Source organism: Nycticebus coucang, chromosome 4 (genome assembly GCF_027406575.1).
Source record: "Nycticebus coucang isolate mNycCou1 chromosome 4, mNycCou1.pri, whole genome shotgun sequence".
Classification (NCBI taxonomy): Eukaryota; Metazoa; Chordata; class Mammalia; order Primates; family Lorisidae; genus Nycticebus; species Nycticebus coucang.
Genome location: NC_069783.1, coordinates 30,609,341 through 30,627,694, shown reverse-complemented (window position 1 = coordinate 30,627,694; position 18,354 = coordinate 30,609,341). Strand labels below are relative to the sequence as shown.

The 18,354-nt window shown below is 38.2% G+C and overlaps 1 protein-coding gene and 1 non-coding gene across 10 annotated transcripts in view; both read right to left on the bottom strand.

The window, feature by feature from the left end:
• Positions 1-18,354, bottom strand: part of BIRC6 (baculoviral IAP repeat containing 6) — a 275,055-nt gene that overhangs the window by 190,358 nt on the left and 66,343 nt on the right. For all 9 annotated transcript variants that reach the window (XR_008379509.1, XM_053588024.1, XM_053588027.1 and 6 more), the window contains exons 10-11: positions 12,631-14,025; positions 214-363 (exon numbers count right to left, since the gene is read on the bottom strand). Coding sequence is in view for 8 of the 9 variants with exons in the window: in XM_053588024.1 (XP_053443999.1) it covers positions 214-363; positions 12,631-14,025 (1,545 nt within the window). In the remaining variant the exon portion in view is untranslated. The remainder of the gene's footprint in view (positions 1-213; positions 364-12,630; positions 14,026-18,354) is intronic.
• LOC128585149 (U6 spliceosomal RNA) lies at positions 16,290-16,395 on the bottom strand. Its single transcript, XR_008379892.1, has one exon. It is a non-coding gene; the product is annotated as a U6 spliceosomal RNA (small nuclear RNA).

Below are 18,354 nucleotides of genomic sequence, written 5' to 3'. Positions count from 1 at the left end.
TGTTTGTATCTTCTAATTACTAGAAAAATAATGAATATATAGTAACAAGTCCACTAAAAGAACCTCAACAGGGACATGAAGCCCTCAACAAAGCAATCATGAGTTGATTATAAAAAAATGAAATAACATTTAAAATTATATAAAACCGGTTTAGAAAACTTAGTATGATAAGAATTCACATTTTTAAAAAAACTTAACAATTTAATATCATACCTGAAATGCCAGGACTTGAAGGATTTGATAAAGGTTTGGAACCTTCTGCAGATGGTTCTATTCCTTTAGAAAGAGATCCATCCACCAGTATATCAGCTTCATCAATATCATCACAGGTTCCTCCAATTTGGAGAAAATGAAGCTCACCACCTATGGTGCAGTTAAGTTTCATTGATATATGGAAAGTGGATAAACACTCAAATATTCTAACACAATACTACTTAGTTAAGAACAAGTTTATTTTTATATCATATCAAAGGCTGATTTTTAAAAAGGCTACCAAAGTGAGATATTTCCAAGAGTTCAGAAATTTAATTGCCAAGAAATTACAAACTGAAAACCAATTTTAATCAAGAAAATGACAAATACATAAATGTACGTGAAAACAGGCATTTATCTATTACTGTGTATAGGATATGGCTGTAAGTCGTTTGATTTATTGACGTAATCTTCACTCTTCAGGTATGGGCTGCTACTGCAGCCATTTCACAAATGAGAAACTGGTACACTAGCTATACTAGGATGCATAGTCCAAACTGTAATCCCAACAGTAATAACACTGAACAAATATTCCAACTTTTTGAAGCACTCACAATGAAATGAAAGCAACTCAAATTTCTACTTTTCGTATCTATGTCAAAGGAAAAAAACAACAGCAAACTTACCAATTAACAGCAAAAAAACAAAAAAAAATGGATGATAGTTTATTCCAATAAGAGTAGAGATTGATTTTCAGAATGATAAAACAAGGAAGATGACAAAACCCTTTCCTGAAAAGCTACTACTATTGAGCTAACAAAACTGTCATTCAACCAGGACAGGAAAGCAGCATAACAAGCAGATTTGCTGCCACTTCCTAGGAGGGCGCACTGGGAGAGCTTTCAGTTTAAAGTGGTGATTGGAATGAGAAATGAACAAGATCTGCTACCTGAGGTCATGATCCTCTGTAGGGTGAGCAAAGCACTAGAAATACTAGGAATTTAACACAGAATGACAAGAAGTGAGAGAAGCACAGAGTAAACTTATAAAGCTTGGTAACCTTTCCACATAACTCACATTGATCAGAGGCTGTGCACACGTGAAACAGAGACTAATGGGTCCCAAGCCATCAATGCATCCCCGGCCAACTAGTCTCTATGCCCAGGCAGAAGAGACTTGAAAGAACGCAAGAGAAAATAAAAACCGGGGCACATTTGAAAACAGCTCAAGAAGTTATGGATCATTGGCTAAATGTTAGCCATCCTGACACAAAAGCAACAACATAAGCAACAAGGCTTAAAAAGGATAGGGGGGAAAGATGAAAATCAGCAGCTGCAGGTAATAAGGAAACAAATGGGGAAGGGGACCTGAATCCAGAGTTTGTATACATATCTAAAACGTCTAGTAATGAATAAAATATTGCAAGACATGCAAAGAATGACATGCAGTCAAGATTAACCAAAAATAATAATAATAATAGAAAATGTCTGAGTGTTCCAGATGCCAGATGTAGTATAGACAAAGACTTCAAAGAAGTTACTGTAAATATTTTTATAGAAAAAGAGGAAACCAAGTATAGAGGATTACAGGAAAGAATGGAACAATGTTTCAACAAAGAGAAATTATGTTTTAAAAGAAGTAAATTAACAAAAAGTTCACTAGAAGAGGGTCAAAGAAAATGCGAGCAGTAAAAGTAAACAGTGAAATAACAATAGATTACAGAAATTAACCAATCTGAGTAACAGAAGGAAAAGTTTCTTCTAAGTAAAAAGAAACTGAGAGACTCCTGGGACCGACCAAATAGAATATACATGTAACAGGGATTCCATTAAAAAGAGACAAATAAAAAATAAAACTCTGAAGAAATAATGGGCAAAAACTCGGTAAATTTGATAGAAAACATTATACTACGAATCCAAGCAAGTTCAATGAACCTCTAACAGGATAAACACAGAGACAACACCCATACGTACAAGCTGTTGAGAGTCAAGGGCAAAGAGAACATCATGAAAACAGTAAGGAAAAAAAGTATCCATCACAAACACAGAAACAATAATACAAATTAACAGATGACTTCACCAGAAATAATGGAATGCAGAAGCGAAGGAGTCACACTCAAAGGACAGAATGAAACTTTCAATTAATAATCCTATATACAGAATTATTCTTCAGAAATGAATGTGAAATGAAGACATTTCTTAATAAAGACTGAGAGAAGCGTACATTAGCAGACCTGCCTTACAGTAAGTACCAAGGAAAGTCAAGAAGAAAGCAACACCAAATTCACAGAAGAAAACCTAGAAATAGGAAGTGGGTAATATAAGGTTTTTTTCATTTCTTTGTCAACTTTTTTAAAAGATAAAGGTTGTAGGGCCAGGCGCGGTGGTTCATGCATATAACCCTAGCACTCTAGACGCCAAAGAGAAAGGACTACTTAAGCTTAGGAGTCTGACACCAGCCTGAGCAAGAGAAAGACTCCATCTCTAATAGAAATTGAAAAATTAGCTGGGTATGATGGCGCACTCCTGTAGCTCCAGCTAGTCAGGAGTGGCAGCTCCCGTGACAGGATGATTGCCTGATCCCAGGCGTTTAAGCTTGCAGTGAGCTATGACGACACCCATTATACTCCACCTAGAGCAAAGACAGGGATTGTCTCAAAAAAAAAAAAAAAAAAAAAAAAAGGGCAGCACCTGTGGCTCAAAGGAGTAGGGCACCAGGTCCATATGCCAGAGGTGGCAGATTCAAACCCAGCCCCGGACAAAAACTGCGGAAAAAAAAAAAAGGCGGTGCCCATAGCTCAGTGAGTAAGATAAAAATTCTATAAAATAACTATATTTGTGTTGGTTTTCTAACATATCTAAATGTAACATACAGGAGTAAAGGTTAAGAGCAAGGTTTCTATATATTTTACAAAAATTAAGTTATCATTATCCTGAAACAGATTGTGTTTTAAATTAAGCTAATGAAGATATAATTTTTTTAAAGAGTAGCGTTTAAAAAAAAAATCAACACAGGGACCAGTGACTTCATGACGAAGGGCAGAGAAGGATATCCTAGGAAGCCCTCCACTAAAGCAACCACTGAACTAGAAAGTATGATTGGAAAAAACCACATTTCATGACTCTGAAACTTAGAACAAATGGAAGAGCGCCAGGGGCTTATCGCTGATCAGAGAGTAGCCTCCACGCAGGAGCTTTGTGGCTCTGGTAGTTCCTGGAGGGACCTGAGAAGACTTGTGCCTCTGGCCCTTGTTTCAGCCTTCTCAGGCTACAACCAACTAGCCAGGTAAAAATATTTAAAGTGACAGAACCTTCTTTTAGGAAGACAGGAGGAGACAAGGGGTTCTATAGCCTTTGGGGGGAAAAAGGGTTTGGAAAGTCAAAAATTATGTAACTTACAGCTGGCAACAAGCGAAATCCCCTTGCATGAGAGAATCAGATTTCCAGAGGTGCCACATTAGAATACTGAGAATGCCCCAATCTCAACAAAGAATTGCAAAGCACTCAAAGAAACAGGGAAGAATGGCCCATTCCCAGGAAAAGAAAAATAATTTAACAGAAACCAATCCTGAGCAAGTTCAGACATTACTCGTCAGAAATATTAAGTCAACTGTTTTTATATGGTCAATTAGCTAAAGAGAACGATAGATTAAAAAAAAAACAAAAGGAAAACAAGAAAGTAACAAATGAACTTAAGGAGATTATCGTCAATAAAAAGATAGAAAGGATTTTTTTCCAAATTAAAATGTTTTCTGCATAAAAGGACACTATGAAGAAAGTGAAGAGACAACCCACCAGAATGGAAGAAAACATCTGCTAATCATATTTCACAAAAAAAATCCCTACAACAACAAAAAAACCAATTCAACAGTTGCTAAAGGACATGAATAGTCATTTCCACAAAGAAGAAATACAAATGACCAAGGAAAACATGAAAAAAATGCTCAACATCACTTACCACTAGGAAAACGCAAATCAAAACCACAATAACATATCATCATTTCACAACCACTAGGATGTCTACTATCAAAAACATGAATAACAAATATCAGGACACAGAGAAACTTAGACCACTCCAAATTGTTCATAGAAAAGTAAAATTGTCCAATCTCTGCTAAAAATCATTTTGTGATTCTCTAAAAAGCTAAACAGAAAATTACTCCATGACTTAGCAATTGCACCCCCAGGTACATAACCGAGAGAAATGAAAAGAGGCACTCAGACAATTGCACATTAATGTACACAGGAGCATTATTTACAATAGCAAAAAGAAACATCCATGTGTCCATCTACAAAAGAATGGATAAACAAAATGGGTTAGAGTAGAAGCTGAGCAAAGAAATCTTAGATTTAAACCTAACCATCCAATATTTAGATTTAGCAGACATCTACAGAACATTTCATCCCAACAAAACTGAATACACATACTTCTCATCAGCCCACGGAACTTACTCCAAAATTGACCACATTTTAGGTCACAAGTCTAACCTCAGTAAATTTTAAGGAATAGAAATTATTCCATGCATCTTCTCGGACCATCATGGAATAAAACTTGAATTGAGTAACAACAGGAATCTGTATACTCATACAAAAACATGGAAGTTAAATAACCTTATGCTGAATGATAGCTGGGTCAGAGATGAGATTAAGAAAGAAATCGCCAATTTTTGGGAACAAAACGACAATGAAGACACAAACTATCAGAACCTCTGGGACACCGCTAAGGCAGTTCTATTAACATTTTTTTTTTTTTTGGCCGGGGCTAGGTTTGAACCCGCCACCTTCGGCACATGGGACCGGCACCCTACTCCTTGAGCCACAGGCGCCGCCCCGCTAAGGCAGTTCTAAGAGGGAAATTTATAGCACTGCAAGCCTTCCTCAAGAGAACGGAAAGAGAGGAAGTTAAGAACTTAATGGGACATCTCAAGCAACTGGAAAAGGAAGAACATTCCAACCCCAAACCCAGTAGAAGAAAAGAAATAACCAAAATTAGAGCAGAATTAAATGAAATTGAAAACAAAAGAATAATACAACAGATCAATAAATCAAAAAGCTGGTTTTTTGAAAAGGTCAATAAAATAGATAAACCTCTGGCCAACCTAATCAGAAAAAAAAGAGTAAAATCTCTAATATCATAAATCAGAAACAACAAAGACGAAATAACAACAGACTCATCAGAAATCCAAAAAATCCTCAATGAATATTACAAGAAACTTTATTCTCAGAAATATGAAAATCTGAAGGAAATTGACTGATACTTGGAAGCACGCCACCTTCCAAGACTTAACCAGAATCAAGTGGAAATGTTGAACAGACCCATATCAAGTTCAGAAATAGCATCAACTATACAAAACCTCCCTAAAAAGAAAAGCCTGGGACCAGATGGTTTCACGTCAGAATTCTACCAAACCTTTAAAGAGGAATTAGTACCTATATTACTCAACCTGTTCCAAAAGGTAGAAAAAGAAGGAAGACTATCCAACACGTTCTATGAAGCAAACATCACCCTGATCCCCAAACCAGGAAAAGACCCAACAAGAAAAGAAAATTATAGACCAATATCACTAATGAATATAGATGCAAAAATATTCAACAAGATCCTAACAAACAGAATCCAGCAACACATCAAACAAATTATACATCATGACCAAGTTGGTTTTATCCCAGGGTGTCAAGGCTGGTTCAATATACGTAAATCTATAAATGTAATTCAGCACATAAACAAATTAAAAAACAAAGACCATATGATTCTCTCAATTGATGCAGAAAAAGCTTTTGATAATATCCAGCAAACCTTCATGATCAGAACACTCAAGAAAACTGGTGTAGAAGGGACTTTCCTTAAACTGATAGAGGCCATCTACAGGAAACCCACAGCCAATATCATATTGAATGGAGTTAAATTGGAATCATTTCCACTCAGATCAGGAACCAGACAAGGCTGCCCATTGTCTCCATTGCTTTTCAACATTGTAATGGAAGTTTTAGCCACCGCAATTAGGGAAGAAAAGGCGATCAAGGGTATCCATATAGGGTCAGAAGAGATCAAACTTTTGCTCTTCGCAGATGATATGATTGTGTATCTGGAAAACACTAGGGACTCTACTACAAAACTCCTAGAAGTGATCAAGGAATACAGCAGCGTCTCAGGTTACAAAATCAACATCCATAAATCGGTAGCCTTTATATAAACCAACAACAGTCAAGTTGAAAAGGCAGTTAAGGACTCTATCCCATTCACAGTAGTGCCAAAGAAGATGAAATATTTGGGAATTTACCTAACAAAAGACGTGAAAGATCTCTATAAAGAGAACTATGAAACTCTAAGAAAAGAAATAGCTGAAAATGTTAACAAATGGAAAAACATACCATGCTCATGGCTGGGAAGAATCAACATTGTCAAAATGTCCATACTACCCAAAGCAATATATAATTTCAACGCACTCCCTATTAAAGTTCCACTGTCATATTTTAAAGATCTTGAAAAAACAATACTTCATTTTATATGGAATCAGAAAAAACCTCGAATAGCCAAGACATTACTCAGAAATAAAAACAAAACAGGAGGAATCACACTACCAGACCTCAGACTTTACTACAAATCGATAGTGATCAAAACAGCATGGTATTGGCACAAAAACAGAGAAGTAGATGTCTGGAACAGAATAGAGAACCAAGAGATGAATGCAGCTACTTACCGCTATTTGATTTTTGACAAGCCAATTAAAAACATTCAGTGGGGAAAAGATTCCCTATTTAACAAATGGTGCTGGGTGAACTGGCTGGCAACCTGCAGAAGACTGAAATTGGACCCACACCTTTCACCATTAACTAAGATAGACTCTCATTGGATTAAAGATTTAAACTTAAGACATGAAACTATAAAAATACTAGAGGAGAATGCAGGGAAAACCCTTGAAGAAATTGGTCTGGGTGAGTATTTCATGAGGAGAGCCCCCCGGGCAACTGAAGCAGCTTCAAAAATACACTACTGGGACTTGATCAAACTAAAAAGCTTCTGCACAGCTAAGAACACAGTAAGTAAAGCAAGCAAACAGCCCTCAGAATGGGAGAAGATATTTGCAGGGTATATCTCTGACAAAGGTTTAATAACCAGAATCCACAGAGAACTCAAACGCATCAGCAAGAAAAAAACAAGGGATCCCATCGCAGGCTGGGCAAGGGATTTGAAGAGAAACTTCTCTGAAGAAGACAGGTGCATGGCCTTCAGACATATGAAAAAATGCTCATCATCTTTAATCATCAGAGAAATGCAAATCAAAACTACTTTGAGATATCATCTAACTCCACTGAGACTAGCCTATATCACAAAATCTCAAGACCAGAGATGTTGGCGTGGATGCGGAGAAAAGGGAACACTTCTGCACTGCTGGTGGGAATGCAAATTAATACATTCCTTTTGGAAAGATATATGGAGAACACTCAGAGATCTAAAAATAGATCTGCCATTCAATCCTGTAATCCCTCTGCTGGGCATATACCCAGAAGACCAAAAATCACAACATAACAAAGATATTTGTACCAGAATGTTTATTGCAGCCCAATTCATAATTGCTAAGTCATGGAAAAAGCCTAAGTGCCCATCGATCCACGAATGGATTAATAAATTGTGGTATATGTACACCATGGAATACTATGCAGCCTTAAAGAAAGATGGAGACTTTACCTCTTTCATGTTTACATGGATGGAGCTGGAACATATTCTTCTTAGTAAAGTATCTCAAGAATGGAAGAAAAAGTACCCAATGTACTCAGCCCTACTATGAAACTAATTTGGGGCTCTCACATGAAAGCTATAACCCAGTTACAACCTAACAATAGGGGGAAGTGGGAAGGGGGGGGTGGGTAGAGGGAGGGGGATCGGTGGGATCACACCTGTGGTGCATCTTACAGGGGTATTTGCGAAACTTGGTAAATGTAGAATGTAAATGTTTTGGCACAGTAACTGAGATAACGCCGGAAAGGCTATGTTAACCATTGTGATAAAAATGTGTCAAATGGTCTATGAGGCGAGTGTATGATGCCCCATGATCGTATCAATGTATACAGTTATGATTTAATAAAAAAAAAAATTTTTTACTATAAAAAAAAAAAAATGGGTTAGAGTAGTCACCCTTTATCCTCAAAGGGTGAGTTTCCAAGACCCATTCATAGTGGCTGCCTGAAACCACAGAGTACTGACCCCTATATACTGTATTTTGTCTTATACATACATACCTAGGACAAAGTTTAATTTATAAATTAAGCACAGTAAGAGATTAACAACAATAACAAAAATAGAAAATCTTAACAATATGTTCACAAATAAAAGATTCATTTCTTATCCCAGACCTTAGGAACTTCAGCATAGATTTCTTTTTCTTTCTTAAGTCAAAAACTTTCACGTTTTTACTTAAAGAAATCACTTACACAGCCTCTGTTGCCAGCATGGTGCCTCACATCTGACTTACCACCGTGGGAGGTCAAGGTGGGAAATCACTTGAGGCCAGGGGTTTAAAACTAGCCCAAACAAGAATGAACCTCTACGAAAAATAGAAAACTGGGCGGCGCCTGTGGCTTAAAGGAGTAGGGCACCAGCCCCATATTCCAAAGGTGGCGAGTTCAAACCCGGCCCTGGCCAAAAACTGAAAAATAGAAAACTTAGCCAGGTATGGTGGTTCATCCCTAAAGTGACAGCTACTAGGGAGGCTGAGGTGGAAGATGCCTCAAGCCCAGGAGTTTGAGGTTGCAGGAAGAAATGGCAATGCACTCTAGCCCAGGCAAAGGAGGGAGACTCTGTCTCAAAAAATTAATTTCAAAGCCCAAACAAGCAAACAACAACAACAAAAAGGCCTCCCTGGCCCAGCACCTATAGCTCAGCAGCTAGGGCAGCAGGTCACATACACAGGGGCTGGTGGCTTTGAACCCAGCCCAGGCCTGCTAAACAACAATGACAACTACAAAAATAGCCGACACCCGTAGCACAGTGGTTATGACGCCAGCCACATGCACAGGGGCTGGCAGGTTCGAGCCCAGCCCGGGCCACCTAAATAACAATGACAACTGCAACAAGAAAATAGCCAGGCATTATGGCGGGCGCCTATACCCCCAGCTACTAGGGAGGTTGAGGCAAAAGAATCACTTAAGCCCAGGAGTTTGAGGTTGCTGTGAGCTGTGACGTCACAGCACTCTACCTAGGGCGACAGAGTGAGACTCTGTCTCAAAAGGGTCAGCGCCTGTGGCTCAGGGGGCTAGGGCACCAGCCACGTACACCGGAGCTGGCGAATTCGAACCCAGCCCAGGCCTGCCAGACAACGACAACTACAACCAAAGAATGGCCGGGCATTGTGGCAGGCACCTATAGTCCTGGCTATTTGGTTTGGGAGGCTGAGGCAAGAGAATCTCTTGAGCCCAGGAATTGGAGGTTGCTGTGAGCTGTGATGCCACAACGCTCTACCAAGGGCAACATAGTGAGACTCTGTCTCAAAAAAAAAAAAAAATCTGTCCCCTCCTCCCCCCCAAAAAGGCCACCCTTTGGCATGCAGGAATTGCCAACATCACTTTGAGGCCATCTTTAAATAAAATAAGCATTGTTTAAACATAAGCCATGAGAGACCTGGCCCATGCATTTGATAAACAAAACAGCTACAAAGTGACTAACAGCAGGTAGCGTATACATATAGAGACAGTGGACAAAACAATTACTCATGTCTTCAGTGGGGCAACAGATCTATTTCATCACGCTTCCTGGAACACTGCACAATTTGAATTATTGACTTAATCAGATTTTCTATTTAATATTTTCAGACGGCAGTTGACCAGAGGTAACTAGTCCTAGTTAGTCCCACTACATATACATACAATGGAATATTATTTGGCTATAAAAAGCCATGAAGATGGGATTTAAAATACATGTGTGAGCTTTAAAAATATATTAAGTTTAAAGGTCAAGCACAGTGGCTCAGGCCTCTAATCCTAGCTCTCTGGGAGGCCCAGGTGGGCGGACTGCTTGAGCTCACAGGTTCAAGACCACCCTGAGCAAGAGCGAGAACCTGTCTCTAAAAACAGCCAGGCATTATGGCAGGCACCTGTAGTCCCAGCTACTCAGGAGGCTGAGGTAAGAGAATTGCTTAAGCCCAAGAGTTTGAGGTTACTGTGAGCTGTGATGCCATAGCACTCTACCCAGGGCAACAAAGTGAGACTCTGTCTCAAAAAATAATAAAATAAATTAAAAAATATATTAAGTTTAAAGAGCCAGACACAAAGGACAAATGTATGATTTCTTTTTTGTTTGGTTTTAGAGACAGAGTCTTACTTTGTCGTCCTCGAAAGAATGCCGTGGTGTCACAGCTCACAGCACTCTCCAGCTCTTGGGCTTAGGTGATTCTCTTGCCCCAGCCTGCCAAGTAGCTGGGACTACAGACACCCACCAGAACACACGGCTATTTTTTTGTTGCAGTTTGGCCGGGGCAGGTTCGCACCTGCCTGGGGCCAATGCCCTACTCACTGAGCCACAGGCGCTGCCCCCACAAATGTATGATTTCACTTACATGAAGTATCTAAACTGGCAAATTCAGAGTCAGAAAACAGAGGTTACCAGATTGGGAGTAGAGAGGACAGGGAGTTATTGCTTAATGCATACAGAGTTTCTGTTTAGAATGACAGAAAAGTTCTAGAAATAGAGGTAGTTGTACTCGGCGCCTATAGCTCAAGCAGCTAAGAGGCACTAGCCACATACACCAGAGGGGGCAGGTTCAAATCTGGCCCGGGCCTGCCAAATAACAACTACAACCAAAAGATAGCCGGGCATTGTGACAGGCACTTGTAGTCCCAGCTACTGGGGAGGCTGAGGCAAGAGAATTGCTTAAGCCCAGGAGTTGGGGGTTGCTATGAGCTGTAACACCACAGCACTCTACCCAGGGCAATAGCTTGAGGCTCTGTCTCAAAAAAAAAAAAGAGGTGATTACAGGCCAGGCACAGTGGCTCATGCCTGTAATCCTAGCACTGGGAGGCCGAGGTGGATGGATTGCTTAAGCTCAGGATTCGAAAACAGTCTGAGTAAGAACAACAAGCCGTCTCTAAAAATAACCGGGCATTGTAGCATGTGCCTGTAGTCCCAGCTACTTGGTAGGCTGAGGCAGAAGGATCACTTGAGCCTAAGAGCTTGAGGTTGCTATGAGCTATGACAAGTGAAACGCTGTCTCCAGATTAGATAGATAGATAGAAGCACTTTAATGAAAGACTGCGCAGGTTTGACCACTGGCTCTGCCATTTATTAGCTCTGTGACTAAGCAAGTTACTTACCCACTCTTTCACTTACTTTCCTTATCTGGAAAATGCAAACAACAATAGTACACACCTCATAAAGCTGTTATAACTAAACAACTTAACAGAGGTAAAGTTGTAACAATGACCAATAAAAGTCAAATTATCTTTGATATCCTACAGTGCTTTAATAGTTGCTCTATACTTTTCAATGCTAAATTTTTATTAGTTTAAAATTGTTCTACATTGCTCACTTTTTAAAGTAATCTCTTGAATTTTGATGTTATTTGGAAGAGTTTTTCCTCGTTATTTAAACTTAGATTTAATTCAAAAGAGGCGATCTGAACACTACATTAACAATTATCTTCTCCAGCTAAACTCTTGAGATCTCTTCAAAGAGAAGAAAACCAGGTTAATTCAGACCAGAACCACTGGTAAGAAACAGTGTAACCCTTCTAAAATAACAATTTCTCCATCAAGCCTTGGTTAAAATTGCCTATGCTTCAAATATCTCCAAGTCCTAAATTCCTATCAGTAAGGCTGTTCATTCTGCTTAATATTGTCAGTAACCCTTTACAAAAATTGCTTTATCTCCAACTTAAAATGTATATGAAAAATTAAGGAAAAAATTGCACACTGCATTATTTTATATGGGACCTCAGATGCTGCAAAAGTGATTCACCACCCAAGGTCAAGAGTAAATCAGACAAATTTTATTTGGCAAAACTAATAATTATTTGCTAAGTATTTTTACTTCACAAGGAAATAACCAATCATCTCTGCCAGAAACTTTACATACATTATTCACTTATTTGTAACAAGCCTAGGAAATAGGCCTTATACTAGTCTATAAAATAAAAAAACAAGTATACTGAGTTAAAAGTAACTCATCCACAATCACAAACAGATACAAAGTTGCAACTCAACAACAGGCTATTTTCTTGAGTATAAAACACAGAAGATATTTTCTGTATTATTAATACAGTAAGAATTCTTACTTGGGACAGCAGAAAAAAAATTTAGAACAGTTTAAATAGAAGAATTTACCACTTCATTATAAAAAAAATTATTTCTTCTCCATCTATATGAATCTAAAATTCATGCTAGATATGCACACAAACACCATATATACCAATTTTATAAGATTTGTAGAAGAATCAAACAAAGAGCTTACCTTTGGTGCATGCACACAGCCTATCTGTGCCAGAGCAATAAATGACAGAAACAAATGTGTCCTGTTCCTCAGTGCCCTCCTTTTTAGGAGGCTCCACTTTGGCCAAAATTTCAAAGTTTGAAAGATCTAATATTTTTACAAATCCTCCCTGAGTGGTTATTACCAGGTGTCCAAGAGTAGAAATGTCAGACGTTTTTTCTCTTTCGATGCCATTCTTTGAGGTTAACTGCATTTCCTCAACAGGTTCATCACAATCATCCTCCCGATTATCTAATATATCTGGTGGAAGCAAAATGAGCGAGGTAATTGTGTCCTGGGGATCTTTGATATGTTGGATTTTTATTGGCTCCTCTTCTAAAGTCACTATCCGAGTGGCATAATTCATTTTATAAAGAACTAAATATCCACCACTAATATTCCTCTGCTCAGGCTGAATTATCAAAGGAGTCTGTACATCTGCTGGTGATTCATGTTGGATTACACTAATATTTGCACCATTCACTACAGCAAGATTCGATTCCAGCTCACCTTTCCTTCGATTACATAGTGCAGAGTTTAATTTATTTAAATTATTCAAGGCCTCTACTTGATTTATTGCACTCAAGGATTCAATAGGGCATGTCCGCAGTCCTACCAACAAATGAATTCCATCAGCACAAGGTGTTATTGAGTCTATACAAAGATTCTCCTCCTCTGCAAACTTTGGCAGCCTCAAGCACTGAACCAAAGTCCCAGGCTTGGGAAACACAGAGTTCCACTTCTCAGAATCTGGAGAGGTAAGATTGGCTGCTACATCTGCAAATTGCTGAATGTAAGTAACAGGAGGATCCTGCAACAACAACTGCTCCTGACTATCCAGCTCCATTTCAATAATTTGTGGAACAGTAAAACCATCATCATGCAAACTTTTACTCATAATATTGTTCATCTGTGAGAAGATTTTTCCTGCTTTCTCATCAGATTCCTTGATGCTATAAAGAAGCAAAACAGGTAAAGTCCTCCTCACTAGAGGAGAATTCAGTTCTGAATTAGTGCAGGATTCGTTGTCAGTTGACCCTTGTTCTGATATACTTTCACCCTGAGTTCTACTTAAACCATCCAGTGACCTATGAGAATTACTACTAATGGGTGAGGTAGCAGGAGATTTATATGTTAATAAACCTCCAGCTAATAAACATGGAAAGGGAATGTTGTGTTGTTCCTGGTGCTTTTCCTTTGTCTTCTCACTCTTAGAGTTTGTTAAGCAGGGATTTGCCCCAAGTTCTTCAAGATCCTTAACAGTATCTTCAAGCACATTTGCAACAATCTCCCACTGGAGTTTTTCTGGCTGTTGGAGAATGCTGAGGGCTGTAATATCAAGGCTTACTTCCAAGGCTTCCTTCTGTGATGTGTGCCCTTTGAAAAGAAACAGTATTCATTAGACATGGCCTTTAAATAAAATTAAAATCTGCAGTTTAACATACTCATTACAGGCAGTCCCCGGGTTACAAAATAGATAGGCTCTGTTGATTTGTTCTTAAGTTGGATTTGTATGTTAGTTAGACAGGTATATTTGCCAATTACCTGTAACCATCTTGATCCCTAAGCGTGAGTCATACGTCAATCAGATGCTTTTAACTCAGTGACTTGGTGTAATAGCTTCCGTTTGTTAAGTGCAAGTTGTAACGTAAGTCAGATGTTTATAATTCAAGGGACTATCTGTATTTGTTCTTACTCATCGGGCAATGCATTACAATTATAGAAGCAAAAGAATTTAAAGTCAAGTCAGTCCCCCATATTCACTGGCTCTGCATCCATGGATTTAACTAATCTTGGATGGGAAATATTTGGAAAAGGCTGGGTATGATGGACCATGCCTGTAATCCCAGCACTTTGAGAGGACAAACAGAAGGGTCACTTGAGCCCAGAATTTGAGACCAGCCTGGGCAATAGAGAGAGACTTCATCTGTACAAAAAACATTTTTTAATTAGCCTGGTGCGGTAGTGCAAGCCTACAGTCCCAGTTACTCAGGAGACTGAGGCAGAAGATCACTTGAGCCCCGGAGATGGAGGCTATAGCAAGCTGTGATCATGTCACTGCACTCCAGCATGGGTGACAAAGCAAGAGCCTGGTCTCTTAAAAAATAATAATAATTTAGCCAGGCATTGTGGCGGGCACCTGTAGTCCCAGCTGCTCGGGAGGCTGAGGCAAGAGAATCGCGTAAGACCAAGAGTTAGAGGTTGCTGTGAGCCGTGTGACACCACGGCACTCTACCTGAGGGTGGTACAGTGAGACTCTGTCTCTACAAAAAATAATAATAATAATAATAATTAATTCATTAAAAAGAAAATATTTGAGGGAAATGACTGGTTGTGCCTGTACTTACTGTGTACAGATTTTTCTCTTATCATTGTTCCTTAAACAATTTAGAATAACAACTATGTACATAGCGTTTGCATAGATTAGGTATTGTAAGTCATCTAGAGATGATTAGTATGAAGGAAGAAGTGCATAGGTGATATGCAAATACTACACCACTTTAAAGTACTTGAGCATCTGTGGATTTGGGCATCCACAGGGGATCCTGGGACAAATCCTCCATTGATATCATGTATTTTAAAAGAAATATAATCAAATCTGAGATGAACCTTCTCAGAAAAATCAAAGGACTCAATTCTGAGTTTTCAATCCAAAATATATTTAGATAATTTGTGAATATTATTCTTCAAAAAAAATTTAAAAGTTAAAGAATTAAAATACTATTTATTCATCACTCTTAATATCAAAATAACAGGATTTTGTACTTCAATTCTAAACCAAAAAGATACTTAATATTATTTATACATGTCATTTATGCACTTGCAGAATATCCAAAAGAATGACTAATCTCAATTCCCTTAATCATTTAAGGAATTATAGCACTACTTCCCTTTCATCCCTTATGCTGATTACCAGTAAATTGTCAGAATATGCACTTTAATCCCAACATGAGCTTAGAAAAAAGTAAGTAGAAAGAAAAAGTTCCAAAGTTTGTCGAACGAGCCTTCCATAATATCTGCTGCTTACATTTACTTCACTGAAGTCACACATCTACACTATCTCTTAACTTTCTTTCCGTTGTGTTCTCTTTAAGCTGTCCCCTTACAAATAGTACAAAAGCCATTGCTCTGTCTCCACCTTTCAAACATACGATCTGTGTCAACACAAACCTCTACAGTAGATGCTAGTCAACCCCCAAAGCAAGTATGATCTCTTGATACTGAACTGAAAATTGTTTCGACCAATCTGGTTTTGTCTCAGTAGCACAAACTACTATCAGTCAGGCAACAACATCATTAGCAACAATAACATCAAGATCACTCTGGGTAACTTTTGGAAATACAAAAAATTAGAAATGCCTTTATACACTTTAGATAGGAAGAACACAGAATAGTAAAATAAATACATATAAAGAAATCGAGGTGACTACATGGTGGCTGGAAAGCTGCCACATCTAGGAATGAGCAACAAGAGATTCATGGAACATCAAACATTTAAGATATATGAAAAGCTCCATTGGAACCATTTTTGTAAACTATTTCATTCATGATCTCTTCAATATGTTACCTGACAGCTATCTTCTAACACTGAAACCTTTTCTATCTAAAGCAGAATTTTTTTTTAATTTTGCTTTCAATAGAAAAATATGGAACGTTTCATGAATTTGCATGTCATCCTTTGAAGAGGCCATGCTAATCTCCTCTGTATCATTCCAATTTTTATATATGTGCTGCCAAAGCGAGCACCAAAGCAGAATTTCTAATGGCAAGAACTATTTAATTGTACCAATGGAACTGCTCACTTTACTTGCACACTCATCTGACTATACCCATAAGCAGCCTTTTACCTGCCATGGAATATTTATGGCTATTTTCTCTACTAATTCAGATTAGAAACTGCAAGATGACAGTGAAAATTTTTTCTGTTTACTTATAAACAATAAATCCTGAGGATACTCAACTGTTTATTGAACTGAACTGACAAACTTACTTAAATAATTTTTTTAAAAAGTTATAGTAGGAAATGTGGCCAGGTGTGGTGATTCACACCTGTAATCCTAGCACTCTGGGAGGCTAAGGCCAATGGACTGCCTGAGCTCAGGAGTTTTAAGACCAGTCTGAGCAAAAGCAAGACCCTGTCTCTAAAAACAGCTGGGCATTGTAGTAGGTGCCTATAGTCCCAGCTACCTGGGAGGCTGAGGCAAGAGGCTTGCCTGAATCCAAGAATTTGAAGTTGTTGTGAGCTATGATGGCACAGGAGTCTACCAAAAGTGACAAAGTTAAGTTATAGTAGGAAACTGCCAAGGGGGGGAGGGGGGAACAAATATAGTCTACATATATACTAAGACAAAAACAAATAAAGTATTAACTACGTATCTCAGCATATATTTAGGATAATATTAAAAGTAAATGACATGTGGTAAGGCTGTTCATTAAAAACAAAAATACATAACAAATGGCCTTATTATTGGCTCTCAAATATTTGGCAATAAACCACATATTCTACTTCAGAAAACTGGCACATCTTGCAGTACGGAAGCCTATCATCTCTACGTATCTCAAATTTTAAAATCTACTAGGCTACAAAACGAATTGTTACACAAATACCTACAAACATCCCACAGTGTAACATTCTTCAGACATTTTGGGAAACCTTATTCTGCCTATTCAGGTAGTGTCAGACTCATAGTGCTTCTGCAAGCACACGTCCTAAGATTAGCAATTAGGTTTTATCTGGGCACTTTTCTAAAATTTCAATTTGAACCCTTCTTTAATCTCCCGCCAAACATTTTTCTCATTCTTCACAATAAGCCATATATCCATAATTCCAGTATGAGGTCCAAAAACTAAATTTTTCTCTCTGTAGCCACGTAAACACTTGCAAAAGTTATAACCTCCAACTGAAAAACTGATGTCTCTTACTCTGTACTCACATTTCTGAAATTAAGAAATATATTCTACAATTCTTCAGACTGTATCATTCAATTAGATGGGAAATACTTGGTGCTATAAATAAACGTAGACATTTTGAGTATAGAACATGTCAACCGCTAATATCAAGTATACACATGGCTATCCCATGAGTCTCCAAAAAGTCACCAATAGTCTTTCAATATAACAAAATTTAGAAGTCACGTATTTTACTATGAATGAATGAGCTACTTATAAATCCTCAAATGAGTAAATTTAAAACTGTAAATGGGAAGGGTTTTTTTCTCTTACCACAGCTACTACATATACACAATATTCCCACCTCTAAGAAAGGTGCCACTATAGCCAACAAAAATATATAGTATTTTTCTAGGTAACTGGGAAGTAAACAGAAGTACAGTATCTAAAGGAAGTATGAAAAATCAAACAAGCATAGATGAAAAAGACAAAGGTAGAAAATGTTGGCTGGGCGTGGTGGCTCACGCCTATAATCCCAGCACTCTGGGAGGCAGAGGCGAGTGGATTACTTGAGCTCATGGGTTCGAGACCACCCTGAGCAAAAATGAGACCCCATCACCACTAAAAATAGAAAAATCTGAGGCAAAAGGATCGCCTGAGCCCAAGTTGGAAGTTGCTGTGAGCTATGACGCCACAGCACTCTACCCAGGGCGACATCTTGAGACTCTGTCTCAAAAAAACAAATAAATATAATAAAAATTTTAAAAGCTAAGAAAATAAACCAAACATGATTATAATTACAAAAATACATACTGA